Below are 17484 nucleotides of genomic sequence, written 5' to 3' on the forward strand. Positions count from 1 at the left end.
CTTGACAGTAACACTGCTAAGATATCATCAACACAGATCTGCATTTTTTCCCCAGATTCAGAGGTTTGATTTTTAAAAACTTAGAACGCAGCACAGCAAGTCAAGTACCTTTCTGCCTTGTCTGTGTAATAGACGTGATTTATTCAGAATACAGAGGGGGAAGACAATACTTAGGCATATATGTATACCCAGCCATCCCGCTGGCATGTCTGTCTGTGCCTTCAATGCAAATTATATTCCCCAACTACCAATGGAAGCTGCATGAATGTAGGAACGGTACAATGCTTAGAGAAATGCTTCTCAAGTGCCAGCTCAGAAGCATGCTTAACTTTCAGGACAGATGAAAACCTAGTGCCCATACATATCCACCAGTTTAAAAATAAAGCAGAAGGCTTCAAGTGCAATCCTACACTAGAATGGGAACTGGCAAATCTAAAATAGTTTGCCCCATTTTTGTTGTTGCAACGTCTGTGCAATTCTATTTTCAGTTCCTTTTCTATAGAAAAATATGTCACACCATAGAAGTACACACCAACAAACTGAGCAGTTTTATTCACTAGGTAGGGAAATCTTCCACCAGATTATCATATCAGCCTAATAGACATTGCTCTTGGTATGATATCCCAGTGAGTGAATGCTATGAAAGAAACAAACATCCGCAAGGGAAAAAAAGCACCAACTTCATGAGTTATTCTACGTGAAAAGAAAGTTATTGTCCTGTCCCCCCAAAATCCCGAAGGAACTGTCAGCACTGTGATAAATTTAAACCCATTGTCCTTGGAATAAAGTGCCTTGATCAAAGACTAAGACTTTCAGACATAACAGTGGTATTACGTTAGAATTTATTAGGCCTAAATCTGGAACATCATGTATTAAACTTTAAATCATTCTCTTAGTAACTTAAGACAAAGGCACTGTAAAAAAAAGTAGCATATTAGGCTATGATTTAAAACTGTATGAAAGGACTTTATTAAAGGAAGGTGCAGAATTTTTCTTTCCAAATGCTGATGTCAGTATCAGAGCCAGCCCATCAGAATTTTTTTTATTGTTAATGGGGAATTCCAGGCTGCAATTAATCTACTCCTAAAATATAAGTCTGAATCAGGTCCTTCTACTGCCAATAAAAGGAATGGAGATGAATAAACTTAGCCACAGAAATGTACACTGCAGACTTAGGAAGATGAAGAGCAGCAATACTCCATGCATTAACAGAAAGAGGAAAGAGTCTCCGAACCATGATACAGGACTTCTATTTCATTGTAAGAGGTGGGATTGCCAAAAATGACCCACAATTCCTGGTGCTCACTCCACTTTTTGGTTTACCACTTAAAGCCAATTTAAAATAGCGTAATATATCAGGAGCAGGTGTTCGGCAATAAACCAAGCCCACTTCAAGTGCTTGAAATAGACTTAGGAAAAAAAAAAAAAAAAAAAAAAAAACAGAAAATAATGTGCCTGTGTATTTACTGCCCAGTACGTGTGGAAGAGACACAGGTAACAATGCTCCTCTGTCCCAGGTGTTGTCAAACACCACCAGCTTCCTGCTTCTGCAGGCAGATGTTGCAAACCTCAACTCTTCCCTAAGTAGCTGTGCATCTCTGAAACGCCCAGTAACAACACCTGCAGAAGAAGGGAATGAAAACTGGTGAGCACTGAAGAAAACGTTTCAAGCTGAGCTTAAAAACAATCCCTTCAGGGCACACCAACACAGACAGATGAAGATCTATGTTCTTCTGCTCACAGTCCAGCCTAGCAAGACATGGGGCACAGACCTCAGGGTGCCACCAAACCCTCTCTGACACTGCAGAGCTACAGCATTTACTGAAACGTACTGAAAATATTCCCAGCTACCTTCCAGTATGGATATCCCGCTGGCATAAGAGGATACACAAAGATTTTGGGAAGCCATCAGTAAAGGCAACTGACAGGTTTTTCCACGAGAGAGGAAAAAGGAACATGACACCAGGGAAGGGGTGTATACGCTGAGCCACCTTTTTTGTAGTAACCTCTTGTCATAACCACTCATTTGATTGGGAAATCACATTTTCAATTTCTATTTAGGCAATTATCTTTGCAAACATAACAACTAGTAACTCGCTTTCTTTGTTTCTATTTTCTGGAGTTGCATGCAGAGTCTCCCATTCTCACCCCATACTTTGCTTCTACTGGCAAATACATTTTTCCAGATAACCTTTTTCTTCACTTTTTTATCCTTTTTTTCCAGAAGACCACGTTTTCTTTATTATTATTATTCAAAGGGACAATCATATTTCTCCTATTCCTTTGCTATACTGGTGACTGTGTAGAATCAGCAAGCCTCAGTAAACTGCCAACAGCTGATATTTGTTTTTACAACCATGAGGTTTCAGTCATAAAATACTACTCTTCCTTATTATTCTACAGTTTAAAAGGTAAAATTATTGCTCTGTGGTGTTTAACGTAAAATGTGTTTACCTAACCTTCATTTATGCGGGCTGCAGACTTATTTTTAATCCCTTCAGAACTGTGGCAGGAAGAGAAGCCACCAATAAAACATGTACAGCTACAATATCCTGTTGTGACTGTTCTTCCTTTCCCTTTTTTTTTTTTTTTCTTTCTTCTCTTCTCAGAATTTGCAGCATACTCCAGCATTACACTCATTTATTTTGGATCTTGAACCATGCAAGAGGATAAGAATGTAGCCAGCTGTTGAGTTATGCCTGTGTTACAAGCACCTTACATCTACAGCAAATATCTCTGGAAGCTGGAGTTTGGAACTTGTCTAATTTTAGGTGCCTAACTTCAGACATGAACTGAAAAAGAATAACTTAAAAGTGACAACCACTGAGGACTTCCTGCAAGTCGAACATCTCACTGTCACTAAACTAAACTATCTGGAAATCATTAGTACTTTGCCAAAAAGTTGTGCCCTGAATGAATTCCAGGGGCTTCTCCCTCTCTCCCACACAAAAAGAAAAAAAAAAAAAAAAAGTTTCCTAGTTTTCAAACTTAGCAACCAAAACAAAACAAAACAAAACAAAAACTACAGGAAAACACACAGCATAAGCAAGTGTCAATTGCTCAATAAGTAATGTAAACAATTAAAAAAAAATAGAGAGAGAAACTTGGATTTTGCTACAAATTAGGCTTCACTTACAATATACTACATTTAAGGGAAATACCTTCCCTCAAACATGCCACCTTTTTTGTATACCCCCCCAGAGGTCCATACTGTATATCATTCAGCCGATCTTTTGGGTTCTAACACTGAAATTTTCCAAAGATAATTGCTATATCAGGAAGAGAAAAAGAAAACACACCCACTTTTGCATTAGTTAGTCACAGTATTAACACTTTTCCCCAGAAGTACTTTTGCCATGCTTATGAGTCAGCAATAGCAGAAATCTAACGTGGTTTCCTCTGCAAAGGAGAGCAACCACTAGGCAACAGGAGTATGTTTTGTTTTTTTTTTCCTTTAGCAGTTTGGAGGAAAGATAAGAATGCCCTTATATTTTCATATTATTAAAGTGAGCTATGCAGTGACAAGCAACTTAATGTCAAAAAAAAAGATGAAAAAAAAAAAGAAAAAACAAAAAGCACAGCAACAAATGTCCAAAAACTCCAAACCAGCTCTTCTCAATCTACACTACGAACATGAAAATAGGTGGGAGAAAGAAATTCAACAATCATTTAAGTTGCATAAATAATTATAACTTCTTCAAACAAGCTCTTTATGCATAAAGCCTAAAAAAAAAAAAAAAAGCTTTGAAAAAACTAGTACAGTGCATGACCTGCACAGCTAGCTTGCAAAATTTATTTTAACCTCTCTTTCTACTACAGCATTTTTTACTAGTAACATCTAGCTACTTCAGAAGCACTTTGAGAAAGTATTTCAGGTTTCAATTACTTATTTATTTTAGCAAACCTAAGCTATCTTAAAATACAGATGAAGTCTCTCCCACTGCTGTATCAGTCTCCCTGATGCTGGAAGGCACCCAAGCAACAGGTAGTATGTACTTTGTACCAGACGAGGTAAAGGGGTCTCAGAGGGGGATGAAAGGGACAGGGATCCCCACTGACTGCTTGATACCTCTCGAGGACACAGTTAGTAGTTCCACCTGCCAGCAAATAAACGTGGTCATTGGCCAGCCAGCACACAGAAATAGCCAAGGAGATGGCAAATAGCTGATCCCAGATGTGGGAAGCGGAGTCACACTTGCCACTTAGGGTCTTCCAAACCTGCCTTGTACATTGCCCTCATTAGAGGTTGTGCTGAAAGACTGAAGTGTCAAAGAAAAAGAAAAAAGAGGAGGCAGAAATGGAATCAATTTCCTCCCAATAATTACTTGAGCCCTGAAATTCATCTAATTTAAAGCCTGACTCAACTTTATCCAAGCCAGAAAAACAGGAAGTCCAACTGAGATAGCTAGGCAATTCAGGTAATGGCACATATAAAATGTATGGTTGATTAACTGTTAGATGACAGACTAATGATCAGCATGTCAGAACCCCATCAAAGGATGAAGGAAGACTACACCAGACACCTGCTGCACCACATCAGAGAGAATGAATGTGTGGATCACAAAACTCCCAAATACAGTGGAAGAGATCTGCAGCATGAACTGAGCTGACAGGAGATGTTCACCATGTGGATAAAATAACCTATTAAAATCAGAAGAGACATGTAAAAGGATACACAAGAGGATAAAACATTGCAAAGCATTTAAGTGGACAGTGACTTTCTATATAAAATGACAGGATAGCTGTAGGCTGGGCTCCCCAAATGCAGGGCGATGGACAGGTGAGCCTTCTTGAGTGTCAACTACCTTTCCTACAGAGATCTTCTTCTCCCTGTTTTAACAGCGTGAAGAAATTCAAGCGATAAACTCAGTGTCAAGTCAAGCCCTGGGAGGGGAAGATGACTCTGGCAGAGCCACTCGCCTGTAATGAGAGCAGCCGTGCTCTGGGCTGCCAGCAGTGGCTCGGGATCCCAAAAGCATCAGCAATACCAGAGGAAGAGCTGCCAGAAGCCGCTTACTGCAGAGGGGACAAACCCTGAAAGGAGCCAGCAAAATAATATGTACTTCCAAAAGCTTTCCCTTTTAAGCTGTTAAGTATTTCACTCTGGATACTCGTGTTTTTTCTATAAACATCCAAGTCCTCACTGGCTTTGGGCAAGTCCTTGGCCTTAGCAGCATCCTGTTGAAATGAGTTTCACAGCCCAGTTCTGGACTGTATGCAAAATCATTTGCATCACTGTTGAATCTGCAGCCTTCAGTGTTATCACATCTTTCTCTTCATGTGAACAAGCACTAGGAGATTGAAGAGAAGAAGCCCTATACTTCCTTTATACTGCTCACATATTCTCTCACCATGATCACCCTTAAAAGTTAGTTTTCTAAAGCAGACAGCCCACTTCGCTTTTGCACATTTAAGAAAAGAAGTCTAACTTGTAATTTTTTCTCTTTTACCTTGTTCATGTTTTCGTTCTGGTTTCATGGCAAAAAGTACCTATAGTTATCCCTCAGCAGACTGGTGCAACTGCAACCAGACAAAAACACGATTATGTCACCATTCGCCTTCTACTCTGGACCTTTCTTTGTTCTGATTTTATTTGCTGTTTAGCACGAGCAGACCCTCTCTAAAACTTTCTTTTTCCCAACTGCTGAGCCCATTTTCTTCTCTGCAATTGCAGGTTTGCAATCAGGAAGTAGTACCCTAGCAGAGAAGCAGCAGTACAGGTAACACCACAATAAAGTTACATACTCTGAATGAAATACTAGGAAGATCACTCTCTTAGGACTCTATCGTATCCCCACAACGTACCACAGTTTTATGCCTACACTTTCAACTTAGTGGTATAAAACAGACCAAAAGAAAAAACAACAAAAAAAACAAAACACCACCAGAGTGTAGTGTTATTGTTGCTGTGGCAACCAGAGACCACAAATTCTTGCCTCAAGAGAATATGCATGAACACAAACACAGACACAAAGGTACAAACAGCTGCGGGTGCTAGCAGTGCCTATAACTCACTGTGGATGTAAACCACCGTGCTATCAAAAACGATGCAATTCAAAGAACAACTCCTTTAACTTCCCAGTCACAGTATTCAAATCATTTGTCTGCTGTTTTTTCCTTGTCTTCGACACAGCATACTTTGTAAAACTTTCCCAGAAATGCTACAGCAGAAGAGGTATAAATGCAAAGTAACTTAAACTAAGAAACAGCAGTATTTGTGAGTGAGCGAAGTAATTCTAAAAATGTCTCTCCTGCAACCAGATAAATCATTGATCAGCTGGAATTTGCAGTAAATGCTGCAAAGCTAAAGAGCCAGCGATTGAAACTACCTTCTCCCTGAACTCATGAGATAAACAAAGTCAACACCATACCATTCTTTAACACTCACATACTCTGATAACAGGAAGAAAAAAACCTACTTTCACTAGTTTATAATGCCACTTAAGCTGGGTGTAAGAGTTAATAATTAAATCTCTTCTACTCAACAGTACTTGGAAAAAAAAAAGTTCAAAATAAAATTGGTATGTATGAGCATGAAAACAAGCATTGAAGTTATCTGAGAAATGTTGGGAGTGGGGGGTCCTCAAATGCCTTGCTTTTTTGCCCTGTCATCCTGCCTTCCCCATTCCTGCCCTATCTGCACAACAGTGCTGAAAGCCACTTGAACAAGAAACCACACAGATGAAGAAATTGCTCAAGTTGACCTAGAGCTGTTGTCACAAGATCAGTGCCTGCAGAAGGAGCAAGCAATCCCCCTGTGCATGAAAGCCAGCAGCTGAAGATGCTTTCTTGGCTTGAGATAGGTATTTATTTATTTATTCATTGTTCTGCATGTTATCCAAAAGGATCAGTCCTTTGGACTTGTTTCCTTTCCCCTTTTTTTCCCTCTCAGAGGTCTCCAGCCTGACTCACTTGCTGAACTGGAAGGCTGCAGAATTTAATCTGATACTGAACCACAAATTTTGAAGTTGTGAGTCCACAGGATTGCCAGATTTTTGTCTAGGATTTATTAGGCAGATCCATGCACTCAGGTGTATCTGCCCTTTGTACATGTCATCTAGATAAGTTGCTCGAATGCTTCCAGAAGGCACCCCACTCACTTTAGCGTAGCTTACAGCACACAGGACACACACAGCAGCCGTAGGCAAAATCCCTGTCATCCAGCAACCCCATCACACAGAAACACCCAGTAAGTGTTTAGAGTCCTCAAATACCATCTGCAAAAAAAGCATCCAGAAAGAGGCAGGTTATGTACTAGAAACCACGGAGGAATAATCATTCTAATATTTAGTATTTGTTTTCTCTAGGACCAGGCAGTACTGCTATCAGTGGATCGACTAACTTTCCTTCTAGTTGTTGGGAGCATTATTCCTGCTCTTTAGAAAATACAGACGGCAGAATGCTTCAAGCTGGTAAATCTGTCTAGTTTATGGTTAATGTTTCAAGTTTGGCTTTAAAAATTATTTTTCTTATGGATATTTTATTAATAGAGGAACAATGGAGAGCACACTATTTGGGAATTTTGAAATGTTTAGAAATAAATTTATCTGGTTCGGAAATCCACTTAGAAGTTTTGTGCACTCACATTGTTAAGATTACTGTTTTTTTACCTGAAAATTTCTTATCATGGGGGAAGTCTGAAACACTAAATATTGTTTCCACCCAACTCCGCTAAGGATGCAACATACTGTAAGCAGCCAAAGGAAATTTAAAAAAAAAAAATCACATCTGAAACTATAGTTTGTGTTTTTCTTTTTTCTTTGTACTCACCTATAGTCCTGCAAAGCTGTTTAAAACGCTTTAAGCCAGGAAGAAAAATAAAATAAAATAAAATAAAATAAAATAAATAAAATAAAATAAAATAAAATAAAATAAAATAAAATAAAATAAAATAAAATAAAATAAAATAAAATAAAATATTGTGAAAATTAACTTTCAAACCAAGGCTGTAAGGAGGGAGAATGATCAAATCCCATCTTGCTCTGGGGAGTGACAAGCCAAAGGATTTTCCCTCAGCCCTTTCTCTCCAAGTGCAGTTCTCCCTGCCTGCAGAGCCACGACAAGGTGACCAAGCTGAACCTGATACAGAGCGGGCTGGATTCCACCTTATCAAAGTAACCAAACGAGCCTGACCAGTGCTGTGCTCTGAAGAAACCACCAAATTCATGTCAGGGGAATTGGCTGTGCCTACATTAACAAGTACTATGGCCCAGAAAGAGCAGATCTGGAGAGAGAAGCAGGTAATGCCAAGGACCCCATGCTCAGGTTACTGAGTGTGCCAGGTGGGGACAGTCAGGAGATTCATTCCCAAATTGTTATACTAGCTGCACATTAACATAAATGCTCCCGCTGTTACTGGAGGACGGCAGAAATCTGTGCATCAGACTGTAACTCTAAGAGCAAGCCTGATTTTCTGGAAGGTCTCTGCAGATACTCTCACTAGACTATCTGAGGATCCAGAAGACCAAGTTTCACACCCTCAAGGACACCTGCAACTACTAGGTGACATATGGGATTTTTTTACTCTGAGAGAAACAAAGCCTGCTGACCTCAGACCCTTTACGTGGTTTTAGACAAGTACAGGAGGTCAAATTCACCTCTGCACTGATGCCAAGCCCAGTGCCGCAGCTTCCCCTGCCCAGGGAGTACCAGCACCATTTTCAGCTTGGCAAGCCCCAAGAGCTGTCTGTTCTCACCTGTAACAGCAGCCAAGGAGCAGCCAGGGCATTAAATACCATGCCAGGCCAGCCAACACGCATAAATCCTAAGCATCAGGGGCTCCCCTGAAAGCACAGAGCCAGCTCTGTGCTCAGTGCCTAGACCCCAGTGCTGGTGCCCAAGCTTCATCACTACTTTAAACTGTCACAGAATAGCTGCAGAGCACTGGTAAATCACTCCTGATGTGATTAATGCACGGGGAAGGTTACAGGAAACTTTATGCAGCACTCTAATGCTTATTTTTCCAGGTCTCGCTTAACACAAATGAGAAGGAAAGTGCTTAAAAGGGGGAAAATTGCAAGCGGCTGATTCCCATTGCACTCTTGTCCCCTGCCAAATGAAAAACTTACTAGGACAGACTTTGTTTTCAAGGAACGAAGGGATATGGAAATATTTACACGCATAGTATCAAGACATCAGTCATGAGGTCAAAGACTCTGATGCCAAACTGAGGGAGAACATGTTGAAAAAGGCAATGCATGTTTCCAAGGCAGAGGAAAATGTGTATCGTTGCAATTGTTAATAATAACTGACCTGAACAAAAAGAAACACTTTGGAGACAGCCTTAATCCTTGGGAAGAGCTATGCCTCCACCTCAGGGCTGTCTCAGTAACATACAGCATCCCAGACCCTGCACAAGCAGAAGAGTGACTTTGCTCTACACGGACAGAAAAGCCGTGCAGAACCACGAGCACTACGAACTGTGCTCTGCTGGGGACCCAAAGCAGGGTCAGCCACACAGTGCCTCCATTCTTTAACAGATTGCTGTGTCCTTCAGGCCGTTATAGTAAAAAGCTAATGATTTCCTTTACAAACTACAGTTTTTCAGAATCTGGGTACCGAAAAGCCAAAAAAATATCAAAATTAAAGCTGCTTTTGGCAACATAAGTAACATCTCTTTGTAAATATGTATTAATATGTTGATTTCATATTCCATTTTTCATTACTGTTTCTCAAATAACTGTGGGTTGCACAGCTTTCTTTTTTCCAGCTGAGGGCATGTCAGACAGGGAGGCAGTAAATCTGACAGTGCTGCCACAATTCAAAACAAAAACACTGAATTTTCAATTGCAGGGTGACTGGCATTAGGGAATTAGAATAAAGCCAAGTTCATACCAAACCTGACCAGTTGCTGCTGTCATCTTCAAGCAGCTTTTTTCAGGTAAAAATCAGACATTAACTCCACTTTTCTTTTCAGTGAACTTCTATCTTCAGTTATCTTGCCTCAATCTGTAAAAAATTGCTTTTTTTTTTCCCCCCATCAGCACTACATCTTCTAATGCTTATGTTAAAGACAGGTAAAGAAACCATCAGGCTCCCTGCTTAAGTCTTTCAAGTTCCTAGACAGCTAAATTTTTATTTGTCTTTTTTGACCCCCAAAAAAACAAATTAGAAAATTTATGCAAATCAGATGAGGACTAATGAGTCTTCTGACAAGCTAAAACCAGGAAATGGGGAAGCAACACTGGAGTGAGAGCAAAACAGTAAGTTGAAAAACTGTTGCATTCAACAACCCTCCAATTTTGAGATCAGAATTTGTGTTGATGTTTGATAAAGAAAAAAAAAGTGCATATTTATCAACAACAACAATACCACCACAGTTCATGAGCATGCTTTGAACTATTCTTACTGAAGTAAGGGCATGAACACTTCTCTAATACTTCAGCTACTGCAGGGCGCAGATGCACGCCCTTCAGTCCCTCACAGAGTTAGCGTTTGATTCAAACTGTTGCCAAAACATGAATATGCAGGTCAGCTGCAGCGAAAGGATTAAAAGATAAGGTGCACAACTAGCAGCCAAAGCATCCCGTATTAGGTGTAAATGTATATTTTTCCCCTCGGGGGCAATGCAGCAGGCCCCATCAATGAAAACCCTCCAGTCAAAAACCCTCTGATATAAACACGAGAAGATTCTCATACACTGCTTTTTTGAGGGATGCTCCTTGAACACGACACATTTCCTTGAAAGTCAACAAACATGGTACTGTCAGAGGCAGGTCAGGGTCAGGCCTGCTAAATGACATGGTTTGTTGTGGGGCAGCTGAGGTATGGCACCTGGGCAGCTGCTTCCAAGGCAACCCAGGGCACCAAAGAAGCTGTACTGCAAAATGACCCTGTCAAGTGAAACTTTTTTCAGTCATGTGTTTTAACCCCTTGAACCTGACCATCCGACTTCTAGAGATGCCCAGAGCTGAAGAAGGCATGGTAAAAATGCCGTACAGATAAATGATGCCATTAAGCATACTTTTATATACCTCTAGATTGTGCACTTATTTCTTTGCCGTATTTATATACAAATGCATTTTGCTTACAGAAATTACACTATTAACAGTTTAATCCTAAAGTTACCACATCTCACTGATTTATGCTAAAGGAAGATGTCCTAAAAGTTAGTGATTTAGGGTGCATATGACCAAAAACAAAGAAGAAAAATTATATTTTGCCAAATGTTACTGTATAAACCTACTGGAGGGGATAGTGCTCCAGAATTAGTGATTTGTAGTATGAGTGACAAAAAAAAAAAAAAAAAAAAAACAAACAAACAATCAAAACAACCCCCTCTTTTTCCAAATGCTGCTGGAGGTGTGTCATTGACCTAGCAAGATATTTTTAGAACACAAGTCAGCTAAACTTCAAAGTCTGCTTTCCTGGGATATGAGGATGAATTGAACACAACGAGTCTTTTCATCCTCTTTCAAGCTCATTAATCTTGTTACCGAATATAGCTCCTCCTTCAAAAAAAAATGATATTTCAAGGTTAAATTCAAAGATAAATCATCCATTAAAGAGCCATGTAAATACAGTCTGAGACTTTGGGGCTATTTTAGCATCTAAAGCAGAAAACATTGCTATGTTCTCATGTGATACACTGTCTAGTAAATAAAACATGCACAGTCTGCCAGGTACATCCTGCAACTAGGAATTACACCCTCTGGCTTTTAAACCTATGTCACAGTTTGCAAAACGAAGAAAAAAAAAAACAACGTGAAGTGACATTCTTAGGTTCATCCCTGTTTCCTATGTTTAGTGACACACTGGCTGCTTACTAGATGACAAAACATTTTCCGCCTGCCACGGCTGTAGCTTTTCTGACCTCGGCAACGAAAGGCTAACAATCACTACTTTCATTTGCCCGACCTTCAGCTCAACACTTTCTGATTTTTCTCATAGGCTGGAACCTCTCTCAGATCACAGACCTCACAGAAAGAGGTCTGTGCAAAAGAAGTGACAAGCCCTCTGTGTTGAGGCGGCCACATCCAGCTTTCCTGCAGCTCTGTGCTCGTTTCACCTGCACACCTGGCACTGTGCTCTCCTGTTTTTGGAGGAGCAGGGACAAGAAAACCCAGCATGCACGCACCCGCTGCCTGTCATCAGCAACTGGCTCAAACTGCCCTGTAGTCCTGGGACAGGCAGGGCACACAACCAGCTGCAGCGGCGCATCCTCTGGCCAGGAGAAGCATGGGGAGGATTTTCCCACTGCCAGCTTCATCTTCATACCAGGGTGCTGAAAGCTTCGAAGGAAAAGCTGCAGGCCACCCAGTGGCATGGCTCAGTGACCCAGCCAGCCCAATCTGGGTGTGCTCCACACTGCTGCAAACAAGCTGGAGGAGCAAACGCACACTGCTCTGGGCCCCTTCCCTCTTTCCCTACTCATCAGTCATGATGCACAGCACCTCAAACGGGAGGCAATCACCTTTCGCGTCCTTTCTCCTGAACTGTGGTATTAGCTGATTGATAATCATAAGCCTTTGTTGCTTCCAAGTTGTTGCATTGAGCAACAGATCTCTCTTTCACAGCAAAAAACTTTCTATTAAAAAAAAAAAAGAGGGTGGGGGGAAATTAGCGTGTTTGGGGCTTTAATCTATGAAGTGCTGTATTTCTTGCCCAACTTTAAAAGCAAACAGCAGCAAAAAGTGGCACGTAGCACCGGCCGCTCTGAACAGAAGAGAAAGCAAGTAACTGCCCATCTTCTGCTGACTTCTAGCAAGCCGTCCCAGGTGCCCGGCTTTCTCGGAGCACAGTTCAAGCTCCACAAACTTCCAGAGCGCACTTCCTCGTCGCTGGAAGAATGCAGGAAAAAGGCAGCAGGTGCACGCAGGCTTGAAACAACAAAAGGAGGTGTGTGTGTGTGTGCAGGGTGGGGAGAATCAGCATTTTCTGCTGGAGGTCAGCGTAACCGGGAGGCTGTAAGCAACCCGGCAACGCCGCTGGCCGGAGCGCATTACTCGGGGAAGGGCTTTGTGCAGCTCGCTCTGTGCGAGGCTGCTTTCCACGCTTCTCCGGACGGGCGCTTTGCATTTCGCTTGCAGGGTGCTGGAGGAGCCGTGCCCGTGCTCTCTCCCCCGTGCACAACCCGGCACGGCACGGCACGGCCCGGAGGCGTTACAAATCCCCCGCTGCTGCGACCTGCAGCATCCTCAGCACCAGGGGCTTCTGCCAGGGCGCTGCCGGAAAAAACAACAGCTTCCCACCCAGGCAGCCGGCAAACCCAGCCACCAGCGCCTCCAGCTCGCCCCTGTGCAGGGGGGGCTGCACAGCCCTGCATATAGCCCAGCCGAGCCCAGCTCGGCTCACCCCGGCTCCCCACCCGGTCCCCCCTGGGGGGGCTGCAGCTCACCTGGTCCAGCGGGATGCCCAGCAGCGCGCTCAGCGGGTGCAGCAGCGTGGAGCCGGTGGTGCGGTGCGGGGCTGCGGGCACCTCGGCCATGCTGCATCCCCGCCGGGGCACCTCCGCTCCGCACCCAGCACCCAGCACCCAGCACCCGGCACCCAGCACCCAACGCCCAGCGCCCGGCACCCAGCGCTGCCGCCGGGCCGCGGGGGGGCGCACGGCAGGGCGGGGACAGCGGGCTGGGGAGGGGCTCCCGGCCGTGCTCGTGCCCGTGTCCGTGCTCGTGCCCGTGCCCTGGGCTGAGATCCTCTGCATCCCGGCTCTGCCTGCCGAGCATCCCCAGCCGGGCGTCCCTTGCCCCATGCTGGTGCCGCCGGAGGTTGTAAGGGAGGATTGCCGAGCGCCCAGCGCTTTTGGAAACCCAGATGCAGTGACTTTTTTTTTTTTTTTTTCCCGATAGGGGAAAAAATGAGGAAGGAGTGAGGGTTTTAACTGGTGCGATTAGCTTGCGAGTGAGATACGGTTATAAAGGTGCCCTTTTTTTCTGCCCCGCTCGCCTATCCGCAGGAGTGTTGGCGCACCTTCCCCGGACAATGCAGTATTGTGTCGCGGGGAGAAGTTGGGCAGCGCTGCAAAGCTTTCTGTTCAGCTGTACTGCTGACGTGTTTAGGGCCTGAAGTGTCCCAAGAGTCCTCTGCAGGCTCAGCACCAGGCTCTTTCAGAGGCCATCGTTTTCTCCAAGTTATTGTCCAAGCAAGCCCTACTGAAAGTGCCCTGCTTATACTGTGCAAGTGAGTGCTGGGCTGGAAAACCCAGGCAAAAACTATTCTGTAGGGAAGTTTTACAGCAGTGACATTCCCTATTGCTTAATACATACATACATACATGCACACATGCCTGCACACATATGCTCCAAGCAGGACAAGAGAGCCATTTGGAAGGACTGGGTAGCCATGTGTAAGGCTGCCTAACATTTTCCAGTAGAAGTCCCTCTTTCCAGTGTAAAATTTCCCAGCCTGAAAATGTCTGGATGGAACTTTCCGTGGGCCATGTCTGCCACAAAGGGATTGCTTGTTGAACTTCGGCTAAAATCGTTAACCTGATTTTGGGAACAGAATACAAGTGATTTATTACACACACTACTCTGGGGCAATGACTTTAAGTTTAGGTATGGTAGTTGTCCTGGGAGCAAGGAAGTGCCTTTCTCTGGCCTTGTGAGACTACTCAGCAGTGACCAGCTGAGGGAGTCCTGGGGAAAAATACACACATCATGTATATGGATAACTGGGAGCTCAGTGTATAGCTTCTCTGAAGGCCATAAGCATTCTTCATCAGTTCCTCTGTGTGAGCAGGCTCCCTGTCTGCCTGCCCCTGAAGGAGCAGAGCAGGACACTACAGGGCTCCAAGTGCAGGAACTGAGGAGTGTGTGCCTGCCTCTCATGGGCAGTACTCAGCCACCTCATGAGGTGTGGAGCAGAGACAGAAGCAGCTGGAAGGGGAAACGGGTAGGTTGAGAAAGCCAGAAGTGAAAGCACCGGAATTAGAGAGGTGGCAGTTCTGGCTAAGTCCAAGAGAGAGCACGCTCCTGTCTCAGCAAAGACAGGTTTATGATACACTGTGCTTAGACTAGAAAGCTCTCCTACACCCAAAGAATCTTGAATGGATCCAGCTGAAGTATCTTTGCACCACTGCCATATATTTGTTATAAACCTATTTGCACGTGGGAATTCTGTGTCGCTCTCTGTCACCCCCTCTCTGCTGGCAGGACCACCAGATGTGGAATAGCTGTGACCGGTCAGCCCAGAAGGTTGGTTAGGTCTCTTGTTGCTGACAGGAACAACTGTGGGTGCTTGGACAAGGCATCCAAGAAACATGCCAAACACAGAGCAATCCTTTCACATTGTACTCTCCCAGCTCCTAGCCATCAGATGCCTGAGATGGAAATTTCATCCGGTATATGACGTTTAATAGCTGCTGGTGGACCTATGGTATATGCCTCATGTCTTCTGAATTCAGTCATATTTGTGGCCTCCACAGTATCCTGTGAGTTCTGCTATTTAATTTGTGCTGTATGAAAAAGTACTTCCTTGTGTTTGTTTTAAAGCAGCTGCCTTGTAATTTCATTGGGTGCTGTCTTGTCCTTGTGCTGTGAGAAGTGAATAATCACTGTTTAATCACCTCCCCTGTGCTATTCATATCTTTATGTATCCTCAGTTGTCTGTTTAATCTCTCATTATATGGACCTTACCGATCTCTTTGTTTTTCCTTTCCAAGCTTTTCTGCATCTATTTTTGAAATGAAGAGACTATAGATGTACGTAGTAGCAATATTTTGTTCTATATTCCTTCAAGAATTCCCAACATCATCCCCAATGACTCCAAAGTCTGTTTTCTCAAAGGTAGTTTAAAAACCAACATGCATATGTATAATCGAGTTGTTTTTTTCCTGTTTAGATTTATCAATATTAAATTTTAACATTCCTTAAATTGCCCTGCAACACAATATTGTAAAATCTGTTACAACTCTATAATCAAGCTTTGATTATCCTGAATTATTTCATATCCTTTCTAAGTCTGTCATCTCATCTCCTTTTCCAAAACCTTTTTAATGTGTTCAACAGGATAGATCCCTTTGTATTAATTCCCAACTCGACATTTAATTTCTCACCCTTTGTTTATTACCTTTCAAGCAGCTGGAAATCCATGAAGGGATAGTTCCTACTATTCTCAAATTATTTAATTGTTGTGGGTGAAAAACCTTACCCCAAAGCTCTGGAAATAGAAATATACTTTCCTGACAGGATCACCCTTAGACACATATTCTTCAGAGAATACTAACAGTTTTATGAAGTGTAACTTCTTTACAGTGGCTGTATTTCCCCCATTACATCATATTTACCTGGGTGCCTACTCATTTTGTCTTTTGTTCTACAGTTTGCACGGAGAAGTGAGGAGTGCCGCTCTGTAATTCTCTGACCCTGCCTGACTGATACGGTGAATTTGACCTTTCAGTGGAAGATTTTCTTTTATGCCTCAACAGGAAAAGACAGTTCACTGGAGAATGTAGAGAAGTTGTAAGGACAGCCATTTAACAGAGAAGGCAGGATGAAGGCTGCCAGCATAGCAGGCAAGCACAGAGTAGTGGCACTGTGGGATACCTAGAACGACCTCATCAATAGAAATGTTAGTCCGCCACTAAAAATCCCTTCTATCTTCTCACAGCTGTTTTAAACTTTAGCCTTGCAAACAGTAAGTTGGGAGAATATGGACAAATGTGGAAGTGTGTGGTGATGGGGAGAAACCAAGGGTTTTATTCCACGGTTAAGGAAATTGTAATTTGAAAGTACCCATAAGGTATCTTCTGGAAGTGAAACTCATCCAGAAATTACTCCTGTGATCCTTTTGCATCAGTACAAAAGGAAATTGTTTTGTTTTCAAATCCTGATTCCTTTTGACAAGTCAGAATCTCCGGCATAGGGGCCATGGATGAACCACAGTTCTGGATGATAAGTGATGCTGCATGAAACAAAGCTGAGCACCTGAGAGAGGAAGGGATTGTTTGTTTTTCTTGGTAACATCAATACATGCATGTGGCCATGAACTCATAGCACTGATGGCTTTCAGCATTACCAAAAGAGAATGTTATCTGTGCATTTATCCTCCTTCAGAGATGGTAGAATGATTATTTTTATTATTTTCAGATAATGGTGAATTGGAATCAGGATCTACTGATACAAAATTAAAGAAAACAATGAACAGAGGTTTACACTTACTTAATAATTTGTGACTGTCTCTACCAACATGAGGCTCTCTGTGTCTACACTTGAGATAATTTTGCAGGCTCATTTCTTTTCCTGCTGCTGAAAGGGATCCCTTGACCTTTAATACAGCCAGTGGTCACAAGGCAAGCAGACATAAATCTAGAAGGATTCTTTTTTTCAGTTTACTAGTTACTTGAAAAGGAGGTGGTTTGTATTTGTTTATATCACATTTTTTTGTGAACTCTACTACAGTTTATTCAGGAGCAATTTGAGATGTAACAGAGTCTATTTGTAATACAGCTTGAAACTAAAAACCTGGAAGGACATTTTGTGATTTGCAGAATAAGAAGCTGAAAAAGTTAAGTAAGAATTACTTATGACTAATATGAAAAAG

General features: G+C 42.6%; 1 protein-coding gene across 1 annotated transcript in view; it reads right to left on the minus strand.

The window, feature by feature from the left end:
• MBOAT1 (membrane bound glycerophospholipid O-acyltransferase 1) overlaps positions 1–13559 on the minus strand; it is a 56671-nt gene extending 43112 nt beyond the window's left edge. The window contains exon 1 of the mRNA XM_027451222.3: positions 13337–13559. Within this exon, the coding sequence (XP_027307023.2) occupies positions 13337–13426 (90 nt within the window). The 5' untranslated portion in view covers positions 13427–13559. The remainder of the gene's footprint in view (positions 1–13336) is intronic.
• Positions 13560–17484: the final 3925 nt, after the last annotated feature.

The sequence above is a fragment of the Anas platyrhynchos genome, chromosome 2 (assembly GCF_047663525.1).
Source record: "Anas platyrhynchos isolate ZD024472 breed Pekin duck chromosome 2, IASCAAS_PekinDuck_T2T, whole genome shotgun sequence".
In the NCBI taxonomy this organism is placed as follows: domain Eukaryota; kingdom Metazoa; phylum Chordata; class Aves; order Anseriformes; family Anatidae; genus Anas; species Anas platyrhynchos.